Source organism: Labeo rohita, chromosome 5 (assembly GCF_022985175.1).
Source record: "Labeo rohita strain BAU-BD-2019 chromosome 5, IGBB_LRoh.1.0, whole genome shotgun sequence".
Taxonomy (NCBI): Eukaryota; Metazoa; Chordata; class Actinopteri; order Cypriniformes; family Cyprinidae; genus Labeo; species Labeo rohita.
In genome coordinates this window covers 15,543,921-15,568,630 of record NC_066873.1, presented here as the reverse complement: position 1 = coordinate 15,568,630, position 24,710 = coordinate 15,543,921, and the positions used below count along the sequence as shown (strand labels likewise).

General features: G+C 35.7%; 1 protein-coding gene across 3 annotated transcripts in view; it reads left to right on the top strand.

Moving 5' to 3' along the window:
- The window catches only part of rasgrf2b (Ras protein-specific guanine nucleotide-releasing factor 2b), an 84,410-nt gene that overhangs the window by 57,690 nt on the left and 2,010 nt on the right, over window positions 1-24,710 (top strand). For 2 of the 3 annotated variants that reach the window (XM_051108881.1, XM_051108880.1), the window contains 11 exons: window positions 5,033-5,158; window positions 8,302-8,391; window positions 8,696-8,802; window positions 16,983-17,095; window positions 17,251-17,311; window positions 23,288-23,391; window positions 23,549-23,633; window positions 23,737-23,934; window positions 24,019-24,098; window positions 24,185-24,302; window positions 24,399-24,467. In XM_051108881.1, the coding sequence (XP_050964838.1) occupies window positions 5,033-5,158; window positions 8,302-8,391; window positions 8,696-8,802; window positions 16,983-17,095; window positions 17,251-17,311; window positions 23,288-23,391; window positions 23,549-23,633; window positions 23,737-23,934; window positions 24,019-24,098; window positions 24,185-24,302; window positions 24,399-24,467 (1,151 nt within the window). The remainder of the gene's footprint in view (window positions 1-5,032; window positions 5,159-8,301; window positions 8,392-8,695; window positions 8,803-16,982; window positions 17,096-17,250; window positions 17,312-23,287; window positions 23,392-23,548; window positions 23,634-23,736; window positions 23,935-24,018; window positions 24,099-24,184; window positions 24,303-24,398; window positions 24,468-24,710) is intronic. The other variant, XM_051108882.1, reaches the window with a different exon arrangement.

Genomic DNA, 24,710 nt, shown 5'->3' with positions numbered 1-24,710 from the left:
TTATTAGTAAATCGAATCCCACTTCTATGATGTCTACATGTCACTGTGTAATACATTTGCATAAAGCGGCTTGACCCGCCCTCAAACAAGTCACTTTACTGATGACCGCTTCGCCAGATTCACAAAACGCAAAAAAACACAAAACTGTACCCAGTTTACTTTGACTCAACTGAATCACAACCTGTAAGTATGATAAATAATAAATGTTTATATTTTCTATTAAGCGTTCAAAATACAGAACTATGGCAATAGGTGTATCGCTTCTGACACATTGTACACGTTAGACAAATCACAACAGACTGGGCCATCTGACCAATCAGAACAGAATTTAGAGAGACTGAATCTTTGAATTGCTTAGAACGAATCATTGAGAACCACTGGAAAATAAGGTGAAATTAAATGCATATCTTAAGAAAACTAAAGCGCTGTTTGACTGCTTCTGGTATCCTTCCTTTCCTGTGTACTGCCAAAGCCACAGCATTAGCTTTAGCGGTTATGCTTTTTTTTAGTTAAATGTTTACCGAAGATCTTAATTAGCTGGCTCTGTTGTGTTTGATCAGGGTTGGAGCTGAACTTTGCAGGATGGTAGATCTCTATAGGAACAGGATTGGGAACCCTATTATAGACTATTAAAGGCAGACCTATTGTGAGTTACAAGCCAAGGTTGTTAATCAATGGTATTTATTTTTGTTAAGGCCATCAGATTCACATTTTTTCAACTTTTTCAACTTTAAACAATCATGTTTAACAACAGAATTACCCATTAAAAAAACACACCAATCAGAGAATCTAAACAAGCAATTGTCAAAAAGAGCACTCCCATGAACCACTCCATGAAAACCAACATCTTTAAAGGAGAACTCCACTTCAAGAACAACATTTACAGATAACGTACTCACCCCCTTGTCATCCAAGATGTTCATATCTTTTTTCTTCAGTTGTAAAGAAATTAGGTTTTTTGAGGAAAACATTTTAGGATTTTTCTCCATATAATGGACTGATATGGTGCCCCGGGTTCGAACCTCCAAAATGCAGTTTAAATGCGGCTTCAAACAATCCCAAATGCGGCTGTAAACAATCCCAGCTGAGGAAGAAGGTTCTTATCTAGCGAAACTATCTGTTATTTTCATTAAAAATTAAAACATTTAACAATTTACATACTTTTTAATCTCAAATGCTCGTCTTGTCTTGCTCTCCCTGAACTCCGTGTATTCTGGCTCAAGACAGTTATGGTATGTCGAAAAACTCCAATCATATTTTCTCCCTCAACTTCAAAAATCATTTCAAAATCATCCTACATCACTGCAGAAGTTCTGGCCCAGTCTTTGCAAAGTGAACATGCAAAGAAGATCAAACACCCTTAATAAAAAAAGGTAAAACAGCGATATATGAGGATTTTGAAATTGAGGGAGAACATGAGATGGGAGTTTTTCAACATATTCTAACTGTCATGAACTGGGAAAAAAACAGGTCGGGAAGCGCAAGACAAGACGAGCGTTTGACATTAAAAAATATATAAATTGTATTATTTTTATGAAAATAACCGATCATTTCGCTAGATAAGATCCTTCTTCCTTGGCTGGGATCGTTTACAACCGCATTTGGGATCATTTGAAGCCGCACTTAAACTGCATTTTGGAAGTTTAAAATCGGGGCACCATATCAGTCCATTATATGGAGAAAAATGCTGAAATGTTTTCCTCAAAAAACATAATTTCTTTACGCCTGAAGAAAGAAAGACATGAACATCTTGGATGACAAGGGGTGAGTACATTATCTGTAAATTGTTGTCCTGGAAGTGGACTTCTCCTTTAAGTCAATTGTCTTACATTTATCCATAGTTTTTCATTTGATTATGTCATTTGCAATGCTTCATTGGATTTTAGTACTTTCCCTTATAAAGCCATTAAGTATACAATCTTTTGTCTTTTTTTCAGATTTTCAAATAGTTTGTAATGTTGTAATTCACCTCGTAGCTGGTTGGTTTGATTCAATGGCTTGTAAGTCAAGATATTAACAAAGACTTTTAAAATCCCAATGGGTAAAATACTTTCGTGATGAAAGCCGGTAAGAAAAGTAGCCGGCACTGTTGCACACTACAATTTGGTATTGGCATACTACTAAGGTAACAGAGCAGCACATAAAAATAATAAAAATATATAGTGCACACAAATGTTTGGTCATTTGTAAGTAAATCTGAATGATACTTTTAAGCAGTGATTGAAATCTAAGATTTATAATTTAAAATAAAAAAATATATATCTTGCTTCGTCCACCATCTTTTTTCACTAAGCTTATCACAATGCATTTTGGCATTGCCTTTTCAAGTAAGGTTACATGAAAGGATTCAAATATGGCTAAAACAAGCTAATTAAGCGTAATTAGGATTTTAATTTTTAAAGTCTTCGCATTGGGTGTGTGTATGATGTTACTGTAAGCAGCCCACTAGGTTTTGGAGTAGAGCAGTGTTGTGATGTTGGAAGATGTAGGTCAGCACACTGGCTGGATGGTAACATGGATGTTCATGAATACGAACTTCATTAGCTGGCTTTTGCCTTTTTTAAAAGCATAATTTCATCTACTCCCAGAAGTAGCTGGCAGAGCGAATATTGTGGGAAAGATTTGTGTAGCTGCTCCAAATAACATCGAAAACCACTTCATCATAATAACTTGACGGCCAAACAAATGTGTTATTTTCTTTTATAGGCTATTAGTCTGACCAACATTCTCCTGTCTCCACATAAAATCCACGCGCAAATAAAGTGCAAACGTGCTTGCATTGTGTGCCTCCTTAATGCAAAACAGAAGACCTGAGATATTTGGCGAAACACCCATAATTTTGTGGTTTTACTGGCAGTCAGGCAGCTCGGAATGAGAAGCAGGCATGTTTGAAACTCAACCAAACTATAAAGCGCTTGCTTTATTCAGAAACATTGAAAGGATCGATTTGTGTCTTGTAAATAGAGTGACTTTGGTTAGGATGTGTGGTGCGCAAACTACTAATGGTTTGCTTTTTGTGTTTGCTAGTTTAAAGAGATGTGCTTCTATGGTTTTTCCCTCTGTCTGCTGTAAAATCCACCACATTCTGAGCTCTTATTGTGAACCATTAGCACTAATAGTAAGCTTTAACACTGCATCAGATGAGCCACATTAAACCTGCTAAGAGAATCTCTTCTGGTTTGCTTCTATATCACAGCCTAATCAATGTCTCGATGCAATTTTCTTGTTTTCGATTTTACTGTCATTTGGAGCTTCTCTGATCTCAGTAGCGAGATAATCAGTCTCACAGCCACAGGGAACAAATGCTACTTTGATAAAATTCAAATGTTTTGAGCAAGCCTGCATAGATAATTTGTTATATGATCGACTCTGTAATACTTTTCTGTCACAGATGTTCCTTGTTACAAACCGCTAGCTCAATGTATTAAATTTCAGTGTCTGTCAAACGATAAATCAGGCAAAAAATCTTGCATTATGTCTTCAACTGGCCCTTTGCAAAGACCCGCCCCCCTTTGTTATTGTCTGACAAGCATCATAATGTTCTCACGTAGTGAAAAATACTGAAAATGCACTGACAGACAAGACAGATCAGGTTACTTTTGGTACAAAGCATTTGATTCAAATTTTCTCATTTTGTAAGAAATTTACACACTAAATACCATTTTGTGGCTCTTTAATGTGTCGAGACAGATTGCTGTAGCATCTCAGTTCAAGTGGAACATAAACGGATCAGCTCTTCCACTTCCACTACTAGTTATAGTACAAAATATACATGAATGAGCATCAGAAGATATCTTGTTTCAACTACAGAAAGACGTCAGTTTTTCAAGTTCAAGTCCACCGACATTAATCTACTCTCTGGTTTGTTTTTCGGACAAAATGGCAGATTCGCCATTATAATTGGTCAGATCACCTGCCAATCAATCTCTCTGCGAAGGGTCAATTGTATATATGGACTATAATATCAGATACACAGGGACAATGTTATTTTAGTAGACTGAGATAGTATTGTAGTTTTTATAAATTTTGAATTAGATTTTTTTAAATATATTTTCAATTTTTTATGTACATGTTAAAGTACAATTTATTTTCGTTTTTATTAGTATTAGTTTATTAGTTTTAAAAGTAGCATTTTTTTATGAAATTTTATTTTTTTTAAGTTTTAGTTATTTTAGTACACACTGGCATGCATCATATTTGCTCAATTAAATCTTTGAGGTGCTAATTCCAAAAAAATAGTGCTTGTTTTACTCTAGCACATCACAATTTCAGCATTTTTCCATTTAACCTTTTTGTAAGGTGATGAAGTCTTGTATCATCCATGAATCACCAGAAATCTTCCACAAAGGCATGATTCATATCTTCCTCTGAGCCAGGTTACAAATGTTTGTTCAATTCTCTGACAATTTTTACATGTATGAACAATTTCCAAAGACATTTTATGAGTATTTATGCTCTTGATGTGAAGGTTAGAATTATGGATAGTGACAGAAAAAACAAACATGACCCAGATGTTTTACTACATCCAAACAGTGACAGCAAATGACAGTTTGTGTTAAACAAAAGTATTTATATTTCTAAACTTGTATTTATGTAAAACTCTTTGACATTAAATTAAATATTTAAACATATTATTCCACTCCATTGCAGATTGCAAGTTAAATTATACATTTTGAATACTTTTATCATGAAGTTTTGACCAAAAAACATGATGTTGATATTTTTGAACTCAGCATCATCAGAAGAATTTTTTTGTTTTGTTTTAAAGAATGCAGGGCCTGCTTAGAGGTTGCCTTTTTTAACTTGTGCCAGTATGTAACCACCATGCTCCCTTTCATATCCCTGTATCAACAACCCAACAACCACCCATAACTCCCTAGCATCCGTGTAGCAACTCCCCTGGCCATAGTTATTTGCTGTTCCCTGCTCCCTGCTCGGTTTGCTTGTAGAGCTGTTGCCCTAAAAACATTCATTTTTCACAAAGGAGGGGTTCTATGATCCATTTTAATAAAGGGTCTGACTTTCCCCTCAGCTGTGCTGGAGTCAGTGTCTTTGGACAAATTTATTCCAGAGTCGCCACAAGGCAGTGAACCAGGAGAAATCTCTCCCTGCCGCTCACCCTCCACTCCACGCCACCTCCGCTACAGACAGTCAGGAGGTAAGCGTGCGCATGTCTGTTTGTGTTTGGCTTCTGAGAACAACTGTCAAACACAGTGGCGATTTATGACTTTCTGAAGGAAATATAAATACTTCTGTGAATGAAACACTTTCATTCCAACATTGTCGATCTTAGGAGATCTAGACGTTCTGTACAATGAGGCAGTGTAATATAAAGATTTAACCATAGTTTAATAAAATATAGCTGGACTGCAGATAACTTTCTGAACTCTTTTCCCATTAGTCCTGTTATAAGTATTGAGTAGCTGTTGTACTGGTCTTGGATCAGTTTTGTATTTCATTTTAGAGGAGAAAGCAACCAATCCTTCTGATGGGTCATCAGGCAAAACTTACTCAGTGCAGGCCTCAGCAAAGTCCAGTTCAGTTACTAAATGGCCACAGTCACAGTCTTGGATTTGAAACAGTCAAATATTGTGCTTGGATGATATTAAATGAAGCCATATATGGGGAGAGTTGGGACAGGAGTTAATTACATGTGACTTCTTTCCACCAGCATGTAATTGGTTCTGAATGGCGCAGATGTTGTTCCATTCAGACTGTTTGTATTGGGTATCTTTAGCATCTTTATTTTGTTCAACATAAGCAATCAGATTATGATTCTGCATTCAGCGGATATCCATGGAAAGCTGTTTCCATATGTTCACTCAGTTAATGACTGAATATGGTTACTAAAAGGAGGGAATATTTGCAAAAAATGCTTTCATTTTGAGTATGATCACTGGATTGGAGGAAGAACTGCTTATGTGATAAATATAGCTTAGTTATGCGTACAGCGCTACATACTGTACTACACGTCCATTGAGGAAGTCAAGGGTAAATTCACACAAAAATAAAAACTCTGTCATTATTTACTCGTTAGGCTTTTTCCAGTGGAACACACACACACATAAAATTATTTTTAAATAGTATTAACAGTATTTTCCATACAAGAAGTCAACAATAATCAGGAGCTATTAAGCTACAATGGCCAAAAATAGTTTAAAAGTAGTTAAATAAATTGGTTCATCCTATAATTTTATGTGATGAAGTGACTTAAAATTAAGCCATATTTTAGTAAAACGATTCACCAAATATGATGGATATGGTGCAGGTCTGACATCATGGTGTGTGGCTATGAGACACTTGAGAACTAATGGTGTTTGATGTTATTGAGGTCCAATCTAACAAAATGAATAAATAGATTAAAAAAAAAAAAAAACTACTGGATTCTCTTTGTTCTATGAGAGGTAGTTTACCCAAAAATAAAAATTTCCCCATGATTTACTCATCCTCAAGCCATCTTTGGTGTATATGACATTCTTCTTTCAGACGAATACAGTCGGAGCTGTGTTGTAAATGTCCTGGCTCTTCCAAGCTATATAATGGCAGTGAATGGCTGTTGAGATTTTGAAGCAAAGTGCATCTATCCATCATAAAAAGTACTTCACATGGCTCCGGGGGGTTAATCCACACGTTTTGTTGGATCAAAGTAAAACAATTGCTTGTTACAAGTAATCCTTTTACTTTTTCTCAACTGAAAAAATTAAGTTTGATCAAATCAAATTTCTACAGTCAACTGAAACTAAAAAAAAAAAAAAAAAAAAAAACTTTCAATTTCCTTTTTTTTTTTTTTACGATTCTAGCACAAATTAATCACTAAATTTATTTGGATTAACTTACATTTTTAAATATTTTTAAATCAAATATCCAGATAAATACAAATCTAAATTATACACGCAAAGCAATTTCTTCACCTTTAGAATGTGATTTTACTGTTTTAAAATGGAAGGGTTTAACACTCTTGTTTATACCATCACAGTGAAATCTTCAACACTCAGTGACATAATTTCCATTTTTAACATTGCAAAAAATTTGAGGAAGAATTTACAACAGTTAATAGTGAAAACTGCTTTTAAACTACATGGTTTAAAACGTAACATAGAACATTCATCCAAGAAATTTAACATCCATGTGGCATTGAAAAAAGCCACTCACAGTTCAGATGAACTTGAAAAAAGAAAAGAAGACATTTTAACAAATTTGAAAAAATACATGCTAGGTCAACATTATAAACTCTTCAATACTCAATTCTCCGGATATTCGGTGCTTTTTAAAAAGATCAATTAATTGAAAAAGATCAGTTCACTGGAAGATTTACTCACCCTCTTGTAATTCAAATCCATCAGACTTTTTGTTATCTTTAAAACACAAATCAGGATATTCTATGATGAAACCTGAAGACTTTCTTTCCCTCCAGTGACAGTCCATTTAACCAAACCTAAGAAGATCCAAAAAAGTCATAAAGGCGTCATAAAATGTATGTGTGTTTATATGTGAATAAAAGCAAGTTAATCTGTTTAAATAAAAATCGAGGAAACAAGATTGCTGTCGATCAATAATGTGGTTTTCACAAAACATAAAATTTTTGATTGGTTTTGGTTTTACTTCCAGTTAAATAAATCATTTACTTTAGCTTAATGACAAGACAGAAAAGTAAATTAAGTGGGATCAAGTATAAAATGTTCTTTAGAGAAACAACAAAGCATATGCACTTTTTTTCAGTAAAGCTTCAGCTAACTTTCGTACACGTGACTTATATCGAAATCCTACAACATTTTTCTTTACAAATCCTTTTGTTGTACTTCTAATTCATGACCGTGTTTTGTTTTGCTCTCTTCTCTGTGCTTTCACGTTTGTCACTTCTCACCAGAGTTTTACCAGCTTTACTCACCAGTTTTAAATATGGATATTTTTCTTACACGTTTCATCAATTCAGACGGCCTTTATTAACCCTCCGGAGCCTTGTGAAGCACTTTTTATGAGGGATTTATGTACTTTATTTTAATTCAAAATCTCTACATCCGTTCACTGCCATTATAAAGCTGGGAAAAGCCAGGACATTTTTTTACTATAGCTCCGATTGTATTCTTCTGAAAGAAGAAAGTCATATACACCTAGAATAACTTGAGGGCGAATAAATCATGGGGTAATTTTCATTTTTTGGTGAACTATCCCTTTAAGAGTGAGTAAATAATGAAAGAATTTTTGAGTGACTTGATTTGTTGGTGCCATCATCCTATTTGGATGATTCGTTTTTTCCTAAAAGGATTATCGTTAAATCTGTTCTCCATATTTTTTTTCTAGTCCAGTCAGCTGAGAACTCGCGCTGCTCTGTTTCTCCAGCCTCTGCGTTTGCTATTGCCACAGCAGCAGCTGGACACAGCAGCCCTCCAGGTACAATGCACCACTGACACAACCCGAGAGAAATGCACAGTTTTTATATCCTCTGCCCTTTGCCTCAGAATTCTGTAGACCCTCTACTGTGTTCACAAATTGAAATTCACATAAAGCTGTAGCAGTTTCTGCAGGTCTAGTAGCTTTTTAATTATCAGCACAGTAAATCCTAACGGCTCATGAGTTACATGTTGAATTAGGAAAGTAAACTGTTGATCGTGTAATCTATATTCACATTGGTTTTATAGGCTGTATTTTACAGGTCTGTTTTTATTACACTTAAGGTGTGTTTTCTCCTTTGCAGTTTTTAATAATTCTGAGCGGACTTGTGACAAGGAGTTCATTATACGTCGTGCGGCTACCAACAGAGTCCTGAATGTCCTGCGCCATTGGGTCTCCAAACACTCTCAGGTCTGTCCATCAGCATCAATTCTTCCACAGCTGTTTGTATTTCAATGACATCTCCTCACAGAACAGCAGATCACACACTGAGTGTCACTACTGCGTGTATCCACTCTCTTTCTCCCTCCCTGCTGCCTGATATTTAATCAGCACCTTTACATTTTAGTCCAGGCTCTAGCAGTGAACACATGGTTAACCCCCAGGCCACATATTTTACAGGGCAGAAGAAACACCTCTTCACAATTTCCATGTTATTTTCACAAGGAAAACCAATTACTTTACATAAACAGAACCAAACCTTAATTACCACAGCAACTACTGGATCAAAATTCATTTCTTGAAAGAGAGGCTGTTAAAGGTGAAGTGTGTAATTTCTGTGCCAGTAGCATCCAATCAAATGGATTTGAAAGAATAATGACTGTTTAATGTTGCTGACCAATGTTTTGAAAAGTCTTAGAGCAAGTGTTACGCTTTTCAACAGGATACAAATGATTTTGAATATGCACATTCTGTTGGAATATGAACGAGAATTTTTAATATGAAAATTAGTTTTTCATCAGAACAGGTCGGGTAAATTTAGTATTATATCAGTTGCTTACCACTGGATCCTCTGCAGTGAGTGGGTGTCGTCAGAATGAGAGTTCACTAAAATTCCAGTCTATCAATTAACGTCTTGTGAAGTGAAGCTGTGTGTTTCTAAGAAACAAAACCAGCAAGGTATTTTCACTTTAAAACATCACTTCTGGCCAAAATACCCATCCATTATCTATTAGTTATGAAAAAATAAAATATTTTAACACAGTTAACACACTGGCACTGCCCCAGACCTGTATGTCATCTTACAGTCCGTACAGTTGACTAATGACAAATATGATGCAGGGTAACAACTCCATAAACTCAGTTATGCCCTAAAATTCAAGATATTGGTGCAGAAATGCCCTGTATGTGTTTTGTCTCAAATTTTGATATATCACAGCAAGAACAATATGACACCTGTACCGATTTTGTCTTGATCTATCACAAGCTTAAATTTGATTTTCTATATTGTAAATGTGAAGTTGATATTGTGTTATTTTGTAAACACAATATTGTTTTTTGCTCAATTTTGCAGAGAACATATTACCTTTAAAGCCATAGCAGAATTGTTTCGTGTCTCTGAGCAACACATCGGTGTTTAGTTTCTGAATGAATGCGTGTTTTGAAAGAATCGGGTGAATCAATGATTCAAAGGCCCATTTATAAAGAGAACCATTTACTTCATTCCTGAACGAATCAGCCATTTGAACGATTCAAATGAATGAATGACTCATAAAGACAGTTACTGCCACCTGCTGGCAGTTTTAGTTTCTTAGTTAGAGTATCATTTCATTAAAAAATAGATAATAATAATAATAATAATATTAATTTAAAAAAGGGATAGTTCACCCATTCTGCCATCATTTACTCATCCTCATTTCATTTCAAACCTTTCTTTTGTGTAACATAAAAGAAGGCATTTTAAAAAATGTTGGTAACAAAACTGTTTTGGTTACCAGTGACTTTCACTGTATAAACCAAAAATACTGTGGTGTTTCTCAAGTAATCTACTTTTATGTTCCATAGTTTACTTAATGTTGTGTAATCGATTTTATGTTATGTAAAGCTACAATTTGTAATGTCTACTTGCTACTTTCTTATTTAACGAAAAATAGCTTTAAATAATCTTTAATTTTGTGGGTATTTTCACAGTCAATTTCGCAATTAATTAGATTATTATTGGAAACATCATGTAATTAATTAGATAAAACATTTTAATCGACTGACAGCCCTAATAATAATGCTTCCTCCAGGGATAAAGTTCATCCCCTGTTGTCCTCTCACATCAAAATCCACTGACATATTTGCTTAGAACCTGTTTTGGGCTGTTTTCGCTCATGAACAGTGCTTGATCTGTGCATATTTCTCTCCTGATTCAGATGAGACAACTTTTTCACTAGCGAAAGCAATATTATGAATAGAGGACATGTATTTAAAAGGATAGTTCACACAAAAATGAAAATTTTGTCATTAATTACTCACCCTCATGTCGTTCCAAACCCGTAAGATCTTTGTTCATCTTCGGAACACAAATTAAGATATTTTTGATGAAATCCAAGAGATTTCTGACCCTGTATAGACAGCAACGGAGCTGAAATGTTCAAAGCCCAAAAGGTAGTAAGGACAACATTAAAATAGTCCCATGTGATCATGTGTCCATGTGAAATTATAGTTGAAATTTGGAACGACATGAGGGTGGGTAATTAATGACAGAAATGTTAGTGGATTATTGTGATGTTTTTATCAGCTGCTTGGACTGCATTCTGACGGCACCCATTCACTGCAGAGGATCCAATGGCAAGTGATTTAATGCTAAGTTTGTTTCAGTGAAGAAACAAACCCTACATCTTTCTTTGGGTATCCCATCTTTTTTTGGGTAATTGTTTCATTTATGGGTAATTGGTAGTTGTGGGTAATTGTTAAATTAATGTATGGCTTTATACTTTATGGCCTTACTGCATCTTATGGCCTCACTGCTTCTCACTGTACACTTGTATCTGTATTGATTCAGGTGTTTTCAGCAATACTTGGTTTGCTTTCAGCCATATATTCGTCATATTGATCCATGTTATATTATGTCCATTAACTTGTAGAGATAAAAGATCATTTCAGTCGCTGCCAACTTTTTCTTGAGTCAATACGTAGGACATTATAACATTAATATTGACAACTATTCAAAGCAAAACTCAAGTACACACACATAGTCACAGGACCTCACACACGGCCAACATAATTACGTGCTGCAGTGGAAACAGTCTCTCATAATGGCCTTCTGAAATAAGCAGCTATTTTTCAATTTACTTCGCTTTGTTTGAGTGAAGGCAAAGTGTGGGCTAACTGCATTGATCTGCTTAACCCTTTGTCAGTTTAGGCTAAGAGCGACCTGACAAACTCACACAGACAGAGCTTGTTAGAAATGACCTTTATGGTTGCACAGGTGAAAGATGCGGATCAGAGAAACATGAGAGGAGGAATGTTTACAAATGCTGGTTGTCTAGGGGGAGATGTGAAAAATTCAGCAGATAGTAGGGAGTAGGTCAAAGGCACTTCAAAGTATTATCAAAGTACATTGTTATTTTGGGATTATTTATATGTTAGAGTATTTAGTAATATTTTTTGTTATTATTATTATATTTATGTAGCTTTGATTTATATTTAGAAAAATTAAATTGTATTTCAATTATTTGCCAAGGTAACATTTCTAATATTCAGTTTTTCATCTAATACAAATTCTAATATCTAATATTTCTAAAAAATGTTATATATCTTAATATTTTAATTTATTCCAGCTTTATTTCAATTTAAGAATTAATAGTTTTAAAACTTTTTTTAGCAAGGATGTTTTAAATTGATCAAAAGTGGTGATAAATACTGTTCTTCTGAACTTTCTATTCATCAAAAAAACCTGAAAAAAATTCTACTGTGCTGTTTTCGACATAATAATAATAATAATAATAATAATAATAATAAATGTTTTTGAGCAGCAAATCAGAATATTAGAATGATTTCTGAATGATTGTGTGACTCGAGTAATGATGCTAAAAATTCAGCTTTGAAATCACAGGAATAAATGACATTTTAAAACACATTTAAATAGAAATCAGTTTTTTAAAGGTTAAACATATTTCAGAATGTTACTGTTTTTGCTGTACTTTGGATCAAATAAATGCAGGCTTGGTGAGCAAAAGAGACTTCTTTTAAAAAATTACTGTTCAAAAACTGGTATTAGATTGGTATCTAACAAATCATGGCATTACCATTGTACCAATACTGTTAGGCTTTTTGTTTGTTTGTTTCTCTAAGGACAAAAGTGGAATAAACAGCTATGTCCTATTCACAGTAAAATGGTAGCAGCAGCAGAATAATTTAGTGTAAATCACTATTGGGTCTAGAAGCGCTTATCGCAGGCTGCTAAATCTCTTTGAAAATCCTTTTATTCACAAGTGAATAAAAGGATTCAACTGCACAGTTAATTAGCACAGAGACCCTGCACTGCCATTTCACTTCTCCCATGATCTTCTATCAGATGTATACATCTTTCTCCTTCTACCATAACAAAAACAACATGACCAGTTATGAGAATCTGCTGCTTCAATCTGGCAACACTACTTTTTGAATTCAGATTAATCAAGCAGGTTTTTGTAACATGGTAACTTGTTTGCTTGTCCAAGATGGTCCATTATACCAATAAGTGTAGAAGCCTCACAGAATCATCAGAAATGGCTAAATCTGGTTCTGCTTCCTTGTTTTAAAGTTTCTGTTTGCAGGCAGATGTCTGGTAAATGTATCTTAGGAAAGTATAAAAAATGGTCATTTTAATATTTTATCCAGACAAATACTGTATAGTGGGGACATAAAACTGTACTGCATAACAGGAATAAGCAAGTAAGGTGGCCAGTATGCTAACTACAGTCTAGCATATCAAACATAAGAGTACTTATACTCTGAGAACAACACAGCACAAGCGCTCAAGTGCTTTATGTATTTGCATGTGAAAGGCAGCACAGAATATTATGCACTAATTTACTGGTTTGTTTAAATCATGTCACTTATGCTATTTTGGATAACTGTTCCTTAGCAGAGGAATATTTACATTAATTTTTTCATGTCAGGATCAGGATTTATTATAAGCTCAAAAACTGGCAGTATAAAAGTGTTCTAAACACAGATGGTATGAAAAAGGATAGATCAAATTAGACGAATGCTTTGGTCCCGACGGCCAAATTATTTCCACAATAAACCTAAAGTGAATGGAGAAATAAAAAAAACAGAGAACACTGACTGCTTAATAGATGTGGGGCTTTATGAAGCCAGAACTGAAGAATGCTTTAACTGTGACACAAGAGATTAGCCACCCACCTGCAGCGCTTGCAGGCACAGAGAGACAGAAGAAAGGCTGGGTTAGCTGTTGATTAGTGCACTGGGAAACTGTAAAGCTGTGGTAATACAGATTCTGATGAACACTAATGGAGAGTGTGCAATCTAAAACACTTTCACACCACATAAAAAATGTATGAATCTGTTTTGTTCTTGTTTTTCAGCAAAAACATGTAAACATCATTAAAGCAAGATAAATTAGCTTAAAGGATTAGTTCACTCCTGAATTTAAATTCTCTGATAATTTACTCACCCCCATGTCATCAAAGATGTTCATGTCTTTCTTAAGTCGAAAAGAAATTAAGGTTTTTGAGGAAAACATATCAGGATTTTTTTCTCCATGTAGAGGATTTTAATGGGGATCAACAGGTTGAAGGTCCAAACTGCAGTTTCAATGCAGCTTCAAAGAGCTCTACACGATCCCAGCCAAGGAATAAGGGTCTTATCTTGTGAAAGAATCATTCAGAGTCATTAAAATTTTTTTAAAAATGTATACTTTTTTAACCACAAATGCTTGTCTTACACATAATCATTCGTCTGTGTACTTTGATTCAAAAAAGTAGGGTAGGGCGAAAAGCATATAATTTTTTCCTCCAATTTCAAAATCATCCAACATCATTGTTTTACCTTTTTTTTGTAAAAGGCATTTGACTTTCTTTGCACGTTCGCTTTGTAAACACTGGGTCGTTACTTTCACGTGTGAAGTCATGGTTGCAGAGGTTAAAAAGTATATACATTTTGAATTTATTTTTGAAAATGACAATTGTTTCACTAGATAAGAGACTTATTCCTCAGCTGGGATCGTGTAGAGCCCTTTGAAGCCTCACTGAAACAACAATTTGGAATTTCAACCCGTTGATCCCCATTGAAGTCCACTATATTGAGAAAAATCCTGGAATGTTTTCTTTAAAAACCTTAAAGGAGAAATCCACTTCCAAAACAAAGATTCACATATAATGTATTCACCCCATTGTCATCCAAGATGTTCATGTCTTTCTTTCTTTAGTCGTATAGAAATTGTTTTTTGAGGAAAACATTTCAGCATTTTTCTCCATATAATGGACTGATATGGTGCCCCTATTTTGAACTTCCAAAAGGCAGTTTAAATGCAGCTTCAAACGATCCCAAATTTGGTTGTAAACGATCCCAGCCGAGAAAGAAGGGTCTTAACTAGCGTAACGATTGGTTATTTTCATAAAAATAATACAATTTATATACTTTTTAATGGAAAACGATCGTCTTGTCTTACTCTGCCTAAACTGTTTTTGTTCCGGTTCATGACAGTTGTCGAAAAACTCCCATCTCTTGTTCTCCCTCAACTTCAAAATCGTCCTATATCGCTGTTTTACCTTTTTTGTTAAGGGTGTTTGATCTTCTTTGCATGTTCACTTTGCAAAGACTGTGCCAGTACTTCTGCAGTGATGTAGGATGATTTTGAAATGATTTTTGAAGTTGAGGGAGAAAATACGATTATGGTTTTTCGACATACCCTAACTGTCTTGAGCCAGAATACACAGAGTTCAAGGAGAGCAAGACAAGACGAGCATTTGAGATTAAAAAGTATTTAAATTGTAATTTGTTTATGAAAACAACCGATTGTTTCACTAGATAAGATCCTTCTTCCTCGGCTGGGATCCTTTACAACCGCATTTGGGATCGTTTGAAGCCTCATTTAAACTGCATTTTGGAAGTTCAAAATCGGGGCACCATATCAGTCCATTATATGGGGAAAAATCCTGAAATGCTTCCCTTAAAAAACATAATTTCTTTAAGACTCAAGAAAAAAAGACATGAACATCTTGGATGACATGGGGTGAGTAAATTATTTATGTTTCAATCTCTCTCTCTCTTTTTATTACATATCATTAAAGGTGTCATCGGATGCTAAGTTCATTTTTACATGTTGTTCGAACATTAATGTGTGTTGGCAGTGTATGTACAAATCTACCCTATAATGATAAAAATCCATGCAATGGTTTTTAATTAATCTGTAAAAATAATATCCCCTTTTTCAAATCGAGCCATTCTCAGATGCCTGTCGTTGTTGTGTCACATCGACAGAGGCCGCTCCCACGATAGTTGATTGACATGAGCGTGTTACCTCAGATCAGTTGTAACCGTCCAATCTCCATGTTTTGATGCTGGAGCAGGGATGTAAGTTAGACAAGAATTGAGCGATTGAGGTGTTGTGTTGCTCGATGTAATAATGAATGTAGTGGTCGTCATTTACTCACAACATCTGAGCCGCTGAAGATGCAGTAGATTTACATTTGTTTGTGAGTGGAATGCGCCTCCCGATCTACATATATCCGTCTATGTTCGCGCGAATCATTTGTGATCCAGCTTCACTTACAGCAGAAGTGAGTATAAGGATTTGTTTATGAATCTTTGCGATCGCCTTTCATAATAATGTGCTAGTTAGCAAGTTTAGCAGCTAAACGCGGCTAAAGTAAACAGGCTCGTCAATCCACAGAGAGAAGAGAGGGGCGGGGCGAGCAGAGCTCATTAACATTTAAAGCAACCTCGACCAGAATAGGATGATTTTTCCAGAGCTGATTTTGGCAAGGTAAAAAGGGTGTTGTTTTACACTACCATTGAGAATTTTTACCAAAGTATATTATAGACTTTTCATTAAGACCCTAAAGAATCATATCAACTTGTGGAAAATGGGCATCCGATGACCCCTTTAATTGAAAATACATTCTCTGAAAACATGTCTTAAATATCGTATGCTTGCAAAAGAAACTACACAAAAATACTGATTAACAATATTTTGCAGTCTACACACACACTGCCAGGAAAAAAAGGTACAGTTCTGTCGCTGGGGCGGTACCCTAAGGTACAAAGTAAAAAGTTACAAATATGTACTTTTAAGGTACCAATACGTACCTTTAAGGTACCAACATGTACTTTCAAAGTACTAAAATGTACCTTTGAGGTACTAATATGTACTGTTTAGGGGTAGGTAAGGTACAAAAATGTACCTTTTCACTTTTGTAACTTAGGGTACCACCCCAGCGACAGAACTTTTTTTTTTTCTGAGAGTGCAGAATCTGCACTGGATTAATCTCCATTAGTTATAAAACCTTGGTATGTCAAAGAAATGAGTTTAGATTCACCCTGAAGTTGATTTTGGGCGTCTGGGGATGTGAACTCATCAGCCTTTGCTTTACTTAAATTATGCATGGGTCCCGTATGTTTGTGGAATGTGATTCAATGTGTGTGGTGGGTTTCAGGACTTTGAAATGAATGGAGAGCTGAAGATGGGTGTGATCTGCCTGCTAGAGGAGGTATTGAGAGACCCTGACCTTCTTCCCCAGGAGAGAAAAGCCACAGCAAACATTCTAAGGCAGGTTACATAAGCACAGCCTCTTGCACATGAAATTCAGCACTTTCTGAAAGTCACTATGGACAGGGCTGTATTTGAATGTAAATCTTTTTTGAGATTTAATTTTCAAGGGAAAGATGAAAGCTGATTAAAGGAAGTTGGATTTTTCTCCCCAGTGCCCTTTCTCAAGATGACCAAGACGATGCACAGCTGAAGATTGAAGACATTCTTCAGATGGTGAGGATATTTTGTAGTTTTTGTGTGTGTTTATACACCACAAGAAATAACTTAAGTGCAGTTTGCTTTTCTGTGTTAACATACACTATATGGACAAAAGTATAGGGCATTTCAGTCAGACCCATTGCCACAGGTGTATAAAAATAAAGCACATAGCTATGCAGTCTGCATTCACAAGCATGGTACTGTATTAGAATGCCACCTTTGCAGTAAGTCAGTGAAATTTCATCCCTGCTAGACAGTCCACAGTCAACTGTAAGTGGCGTTATTGGATAAAGGGAGCATTTAGGATCAGCAGCAATTCAGTCACAAAGCGTAAGACCACGTAGTGGGATCACTCTGTCAGAGAGTGGGTGCATGGTGTCTAAAAGTCACCAAAGCTCTGCTGAATCCATAACTGAAAAGTTCCAAACATGCACTGACATTTATGTCAGGACAAAAACTGAGGCAAGAGCTTCATGGAATGGGTTTCCATGGCTGAGCAGCTGCATGCAAGCCTCACATCGCAGAATACAATGCCAAGCATCAGATGGAGTGGTGTAAATCACGCTGCCACTGGACTCTGGAGCAGTGGAAACCTGTTCTGTGGAGTGACAAATCACGCTTCTCTGTTTGGCAGTCTGATGGGTGACGCTTCAGCATGCAAAGACATTTTGGACAATGCTATGTGTCCAACTTCTTAGGAACATTTTTGGTAAGGTCCTTTTCTATTTCAGCATGGCTATTTCCCTTAAAATCAAAGCAAAGAAGTAGTTTAATGAGTCTGGTGTGGAAGAACTTGACTAGCCTGTACAGAGGCCAGCCTCATCCAACATCAGTACATGACCTTACAAATGCTCTACTGGAATAATGGGCTAAAAATCTCACAGAAACATTGCAAAATTTTGTTGAAAGCATTCCCAAAAGAGTGGAAGATATTACAGCTACAGAGAGGACCAACTTCAAATTAATGTTTATGTATTTAAAATGTGATGCCATTGAAATCCCTGTTGGTGTAATGTCCCAATACTTTTGTCCATATAGTGTATTTCCTATTAAATCAGGAACTGAAAGACTTCACATCTGTGAATAAATATGAATGATCAGATGGATGGAGGGACAGATATACAGTGGCATGCAAAAGTTTGGAAACCTCTTGCAAAATCTGTGCAAATGTGAATAATTTTAACGAAATAAGAGAGATCATACCAAATGCATTTTTTTTTTTTTTTTGCATTTTACATTTAGTACTGACCTGAGTAATCTATTTTACATAAAAGATGTTAACCCCATACAAAGGTTTGAGAACCCTTGGTTCTTAATACTGTGTTTGATTACCTGGATGATCTATGACTGTTTTTTGTTTTGTTTTGTGATGGTTGTTCATGAGTCCCTTGTTTGTTTTGAACAGTTAAACTGAGCACTGTTCTTCAGAAGAATCCTCCAGGTCCTGCAGATTCTTCAGTTTTCCAGCATCTTTTGCATATTTGAACCCTTTCCAGCAGTGACTGTATGGACTACTATTAAAAAAGTTTCAAACATTCTCTGATGCTCCAGAAGGAAACACATTGCATTAAGAGACAGGGGGTGAAAACTTTTGAACAGGATGAAGATGTCCAAATTTTTCTTATTTTGTTAAAATATCATTTTTTACTAAGAATCTACGAAAGAATCTGCAGGACCTGCAGGATTTTTCAGAAGAACAGTGCTCAGTTTTAACTGTTCAAAACAAACAAGGGACTCATGAACAACCATCACAAAACAAAACAAAACAAAAAAAAAAAGTCGTAGATCATCCAGGTAACCACACACAGTATTAAGAACCAAGGGCTCCCAAATTTTTTAGGGGGTTATTTTAATAATTTTGTCTTGTGGACTATATGTAAATATCTTTTACATAAAATATCTTACTCAGGACAGTACTAAATAAAAAAAATAGCATGCATTTTGTATGATCTCTCTTATTTTGTTAAAATTATTCACATTTTCAAAGATTCTGCAAGGGGTTCCCAAATTTTGCCACTGTTCATACAGTCAAACCAAAATTTAAACTGTGTCAGAACAAATTCATCTTGATAATGTTAGATAACTTTGACAGAAAGGTATGTTTAATATGAAAGGTTACAGTCAACCGAAAATTATTCAGACAACTGTTAGTCTGACAATATTTACACAACTATCAATAATTTTTTGACCAATTACCAAGCAATGCTTAATATAGTTCAGTCCGTGGTGTAAAAAGGTTATATTAGCAATTAAAGAAAAAACACTTAAGCAAAACATGTTTAGGTCAAAGTGTCTGAATAATTTTTGAAGAATCTTTGGGTATAATATTTTGTAGTTTACTTTATTTTGCTATCCTCACTTACGTAAACAAACTATAGTGTCTAGCACCCACTAGTAAAAAAAATACCAAAAAATTATGTACGGTGTCTGAATAGTTTTTGGTCTGACTGTACATGCATACTTGACACCTCCAATCAGAATTTAGAGCGTAAACCATCTGTTTTAAAACAGGGCTCATATAAGACTTTGATATAAGACTCCCATACCAAGCTGTCTCACATATCCGAAGATATCGTATCATTTAAAATCTTATTTCTGTTGCACATCACTGTTGAGCAGCCACCTAAGGTTGAGATCTCAGAGGGAAGGCAGATTTTGGCATGCCTCATGAGGCAGCTTCAGAGGCAGGATCGGGCTCAGGGACTGAATTACATGTTCAAACTGCAAATCTCTGAGCAGCAGGACTCTAATTACAACTTCAAACAGCGAGACGGAGTGCCTGTTGCTGTCCGCCACATGCAAACTGTACGCAACAAAGCCGGCGCACACAAAAACACTCTAAATGGCATTTCAGGGGCATTTCCTTCTTGAAATATCCATGTGTTATTTTAATTGATCATGCTATTGCATTGCAAAGCCCTGCTAGTGATATTATTGAGTTTCAATTTTAGCGGCATGGTTTTGTGGGGTGGGGGGTTGGGGGGATGGGAAACATATCATTGGCACTGTAAGAAAAATAGCTATTATTTTATGTGATAAGAGTAGTCAAAAGAAGAATCTGCACTGTATGCAGATTTCCTGTATAATGCAGTCAGTTCCACTTATTCCTCTCTCTGCTTATATGATACATTTAATGAACACTGTATGCAGCACTGTGTTTTAAGAGGACTTGACTTACATCAGTTGATTTTAATGTTTCTTATGCACCATTGTTTATAGATATGCTGATAAATGTATTCTCACACGCACACACACAAGGCTGCATGATATAATGTGCTACTGGCAGCAGCATACTGGGCTCACTAATTACAAACACAGCATGCATTATCAGGGCTGGGCTTGTACAGTTTTGTGTGTGTGTGTGTGTGTGTGTGTAAGTGCATGTTTTGATAAGTAATGCATGTTGCCTGGACACACACACCCTTATCTTGCTTCTGAAATCCTCACCTGCTGTGTTAATTGAAAAGTGTCTGTGCCAAAGGAAACAGAACCAACAGTCACTCATCGCTAATTGGCGGTTTAATTATAGATTCTCATAAGTTCATATATGTGTACAATATGCATAATTTCTAGCTGTCAAATCAGCATCAGCATGATATCTTGCACTTTGCCATTAAAGAATGCTACTTACGTTGTCACAAGTATAATTGTGTATATATATGTAGTATAATTGTTCCCAGTATAGAACGTTTATGTTGTTAAAGGGATAGTTCACCTAAAAATGAAAAATCTTTTCAAAACCTGTATGACTTACTAAATTCCATCTAACACCAAAGCTGCCCTTTTTCTATGCAATGAAAGTGAATGGTGACCACATCTATCAAGATTTTCACTTAATGTATGGCTTTAGAAGACTTGAAATACAGCTCATTGATTTATTTATTTTTTAAATTTTATTGAAAAGAGCTGCACAAGCATTGCAGTGTATCTGCAACGTTTCTCCGGTAGTAGGCGGAACTAATGCGCAAACGACAATTTCATTGGCTGGCACTGACCTATTATCGTCCCTGCTCTGATTTCAGCAAATCAGTTCGATGCAACGCAGACAGCGTAATTAATATTCATGAATCCAGCAGCTCAGTAATCCTTAGTGGGTTTTATATCGTTATTAGTAGTAGAATTCGTAGTTTTGTTATCTTATCAGTATCGTCTTTAGTATTTTGCCCTTTTTTATAGAAACACTAAACTACAAACAATATCTTAAGCACCACCATCAGTCCCAAGTTCAGTCAACATGACAAATATGCATTCATACATGCTTATTCTAATTACCAAAGTTCTAATTGCTAAAGTTTAATACTGAATTATCATAATGTCATATTATAATGCTTGACTGACTGACACTAAATCTACTTTCAGAAATGTACTTTTCAGAAAAAACTGTGCTATTAAGATTTATATACATATCCGATATTTAATATTAGTCTGGTGAGTAAACTAAAAATTTAATTCATTTCATTTAAATTTCATTAATTTAACATATTTAATATTGGGGGCATCCATGTTATTTGACATATTTGAACATTTTTTTTAAAAGTAACTCAATAGTTACTTTCCTTGGTAATTAGTTACTTTTGTAATGATGTAACGCAGTTACTATTTGTGAGAAGTAACCACTAATTATAACTAATTACTTTTTAAAGTAGCATTCCCAACACTGGTCCTTACCACCTTTCTGGGCCTTGAGTGTGTCAGTTGTATTGCTGTCTATGCAAATCAAAAAGCAGAATAAAAATAAGTTTAAAGGAGAAGTTCACTTCCAGAACAACAATTCACAGATAATTTACTCACCCCCTTGTCATCCAAGATGTTCATGTCTTTCTGTGTTCAGTCATGAAGAAATTATGTTTTTTGATGAAAGCATTTCAGGATTTTTCTCCGTACAATGGACTTCATTGGTGCCCCGATTTTGAACTTCCAAAATGTAGTTTAAACGCAGCGTCAAAGGCTCTAAATGATCCCAGCCGAGGAAGAAGGGTCTTATCTAGCGAAACGATCTGCCATTTTTTTTCGGAAAATAAAAATGTGTATACTTTTTAAGTACAAAAGCTTGTGTAGCACAGGCTTTGGGATGCGCGTTCACGTACTATTGAATCACTTTGAAAAGTCACGCGGAACATAGGCAGAACTACAGACCCAGTGTTTACAAAGCGAATGCGCAAAGACTAAGAAAGACCTTTGAGTCTCGCTCATCAAAATGAACAAATGTTTTTTTGAGTCATTTCATTCATTTTAACAAAATCAGCATCACGTGACACCCCTATAAGATGAATGAACGACTCGAAAAAAACGAAGACTCGAAACAGGTGAACTAATTCCAGTACAGAACCTAATAGGATGTTGCGCATGTGCAACTGAACAAATCACTCCCCCGAGATGACTCGTTCTTCCCGAGTGACATTAATGATTCGTTCAAAATGAACGAATCGTTCAAGAACGACCCGTAGATGCGCATCCCAGAGCCTGTGCTACGCAAGCTTTTGTGCTTAAAAAGTATACACATTTTTATTTTTTGAAAACAATGACCGATTGTTTCACTAGATAAGACCCTTCTTCCTCAGCTGGGATTGTTTAGAGCCCTTTGAAGCCGCATTTAAACTGCATTTTGGAAGTTCAAATTCGGGGCACCAATGAAGTCCACTATATGCAGAAAAATCCTGAAATGCTTTCCTCAAAAAACATAATTTCTTTACGACTGAAGACAGAAAGACATGAACATCTTGGATGACAAGGGGGTGAGTACATTATTTGTAAATTGTTGTTCTGGAAGTGGACTTCTCCTTTAATTTGTGTTCTGAAGAGGAACAAAGGTCTTACGGGTTTGGAACGACATGAGGGTGAGTAAAAAATATCAGAATTTTCATTTTTGGGTGAACTGTCCCTTTAAAATACTTCGTAGATATGCAGTATTTATAATACCAGAAAGAGTTGTTATACATTTACAGTTCCATATTGTCACAGTAAATAACTGTCTATGTTCATCTCATCCAGGCTGAATGCCCAAAGACCGAGTGTTTCGAATCTCTGTCAGCCATGGAGCTAGCTGAACAAATCACTCTTCTCGATCACATCGTCTTCAGGAGCATTCCCTACGAGTGAGTAGAGCATCAACAGAGAATAATGGATGAACAAATCTGTGTCAGCTTTACTAAACATATTCATTATGGGCTTCAAAAAAGCTTGTGTTCATGAGAGATGAAGCCTCTGCAGACACACATCTATCACAATACACTGACTGTGTTCTTGCTGTAGGGAGTTCCTGGGCCAAGGATGGATGAAGACAGACAAGACAGAGAGAACTCCATACATCATGAAGACAAGTCAGCATTTTAATGATGTGAGTATATGGAAATATCTATCTGTTAACCTCTTAGGATACCGAAGTAAAAAAGAGACAACTGGTCTGTCGTTTATAAAAATGTGTGTTTTTCTCGGTGTAGATGAGCAACCTTGTGGCCTCTCAGATCATGAGCCACACAGATGTAGGCTCTAGAGCCAGCTCTATTGAAAAATGGGTAGCGGTGGCTGATATTTGCCGCTGTCTCAACAATTATAATGGTGTCTTGGAGATCACATCTGCCCTGAACCGGAGCGCCATCTACAGGCTAAAGAAGACATGGGCTAAAGTTTGCAAACAGGTGAGAGTGAACAATGTGCTGTATTAGATTATACCAGTATGGTAAATCATAAATTATTCACTGCTGTTGTGTCTTTTCAAACAGACTAAAGCACTAATGGACAAACTTCAAAAGACTGTGTCTTCTGAGGGAAGGTTTAAAAACCTGAGGGAAACTCTAAAAAAGTGAGCTATTGCTACATTTTGAAACGCCTCCATTATTATTATATAACATATGACTTGTGTTTGACCTCATTTCTGTCTTTCTGCAGCTGTAATCCACCTTGCGTTCCATATCTGGGTATGTACTTGACAGACCTCGCGTTTATCGAAGAGGGAACCCCAAACTTCACAGAGGAAGGTCTGGTTAACTTCTCAAAGATGAGAATGGTAAGAAATTACATCATATCCTGTATTTGTGTGTGTAGATTTAGTATCTTTGATAAAATGTGGGTGGACTAATTAATCATGACACTTTGTCTACAGATATCTCATATCATACGAGAGATTCGACAGTTCCAGCAAACTCCCTACAGAATTGAGCACCAACCAAAGGTTAGACAAATAATTCATATTCAAATCAAGTTCTGACACTTCCATCTATCCCTGCTGCTTCAATAATGTTACTATATATCATTTGATTAATGTCAGGCATGCATACGGACAGTGTATTGTCTGTACTGTTCATAAAAAAAGTGTAATTAAGAGACATTCATGCAATTTATTAGATGCAAATTAATGCAATCATTGCTTGTTAAATCATGTACAGTGCCTTGCAAAAGTTTTTTTTTTCACGTT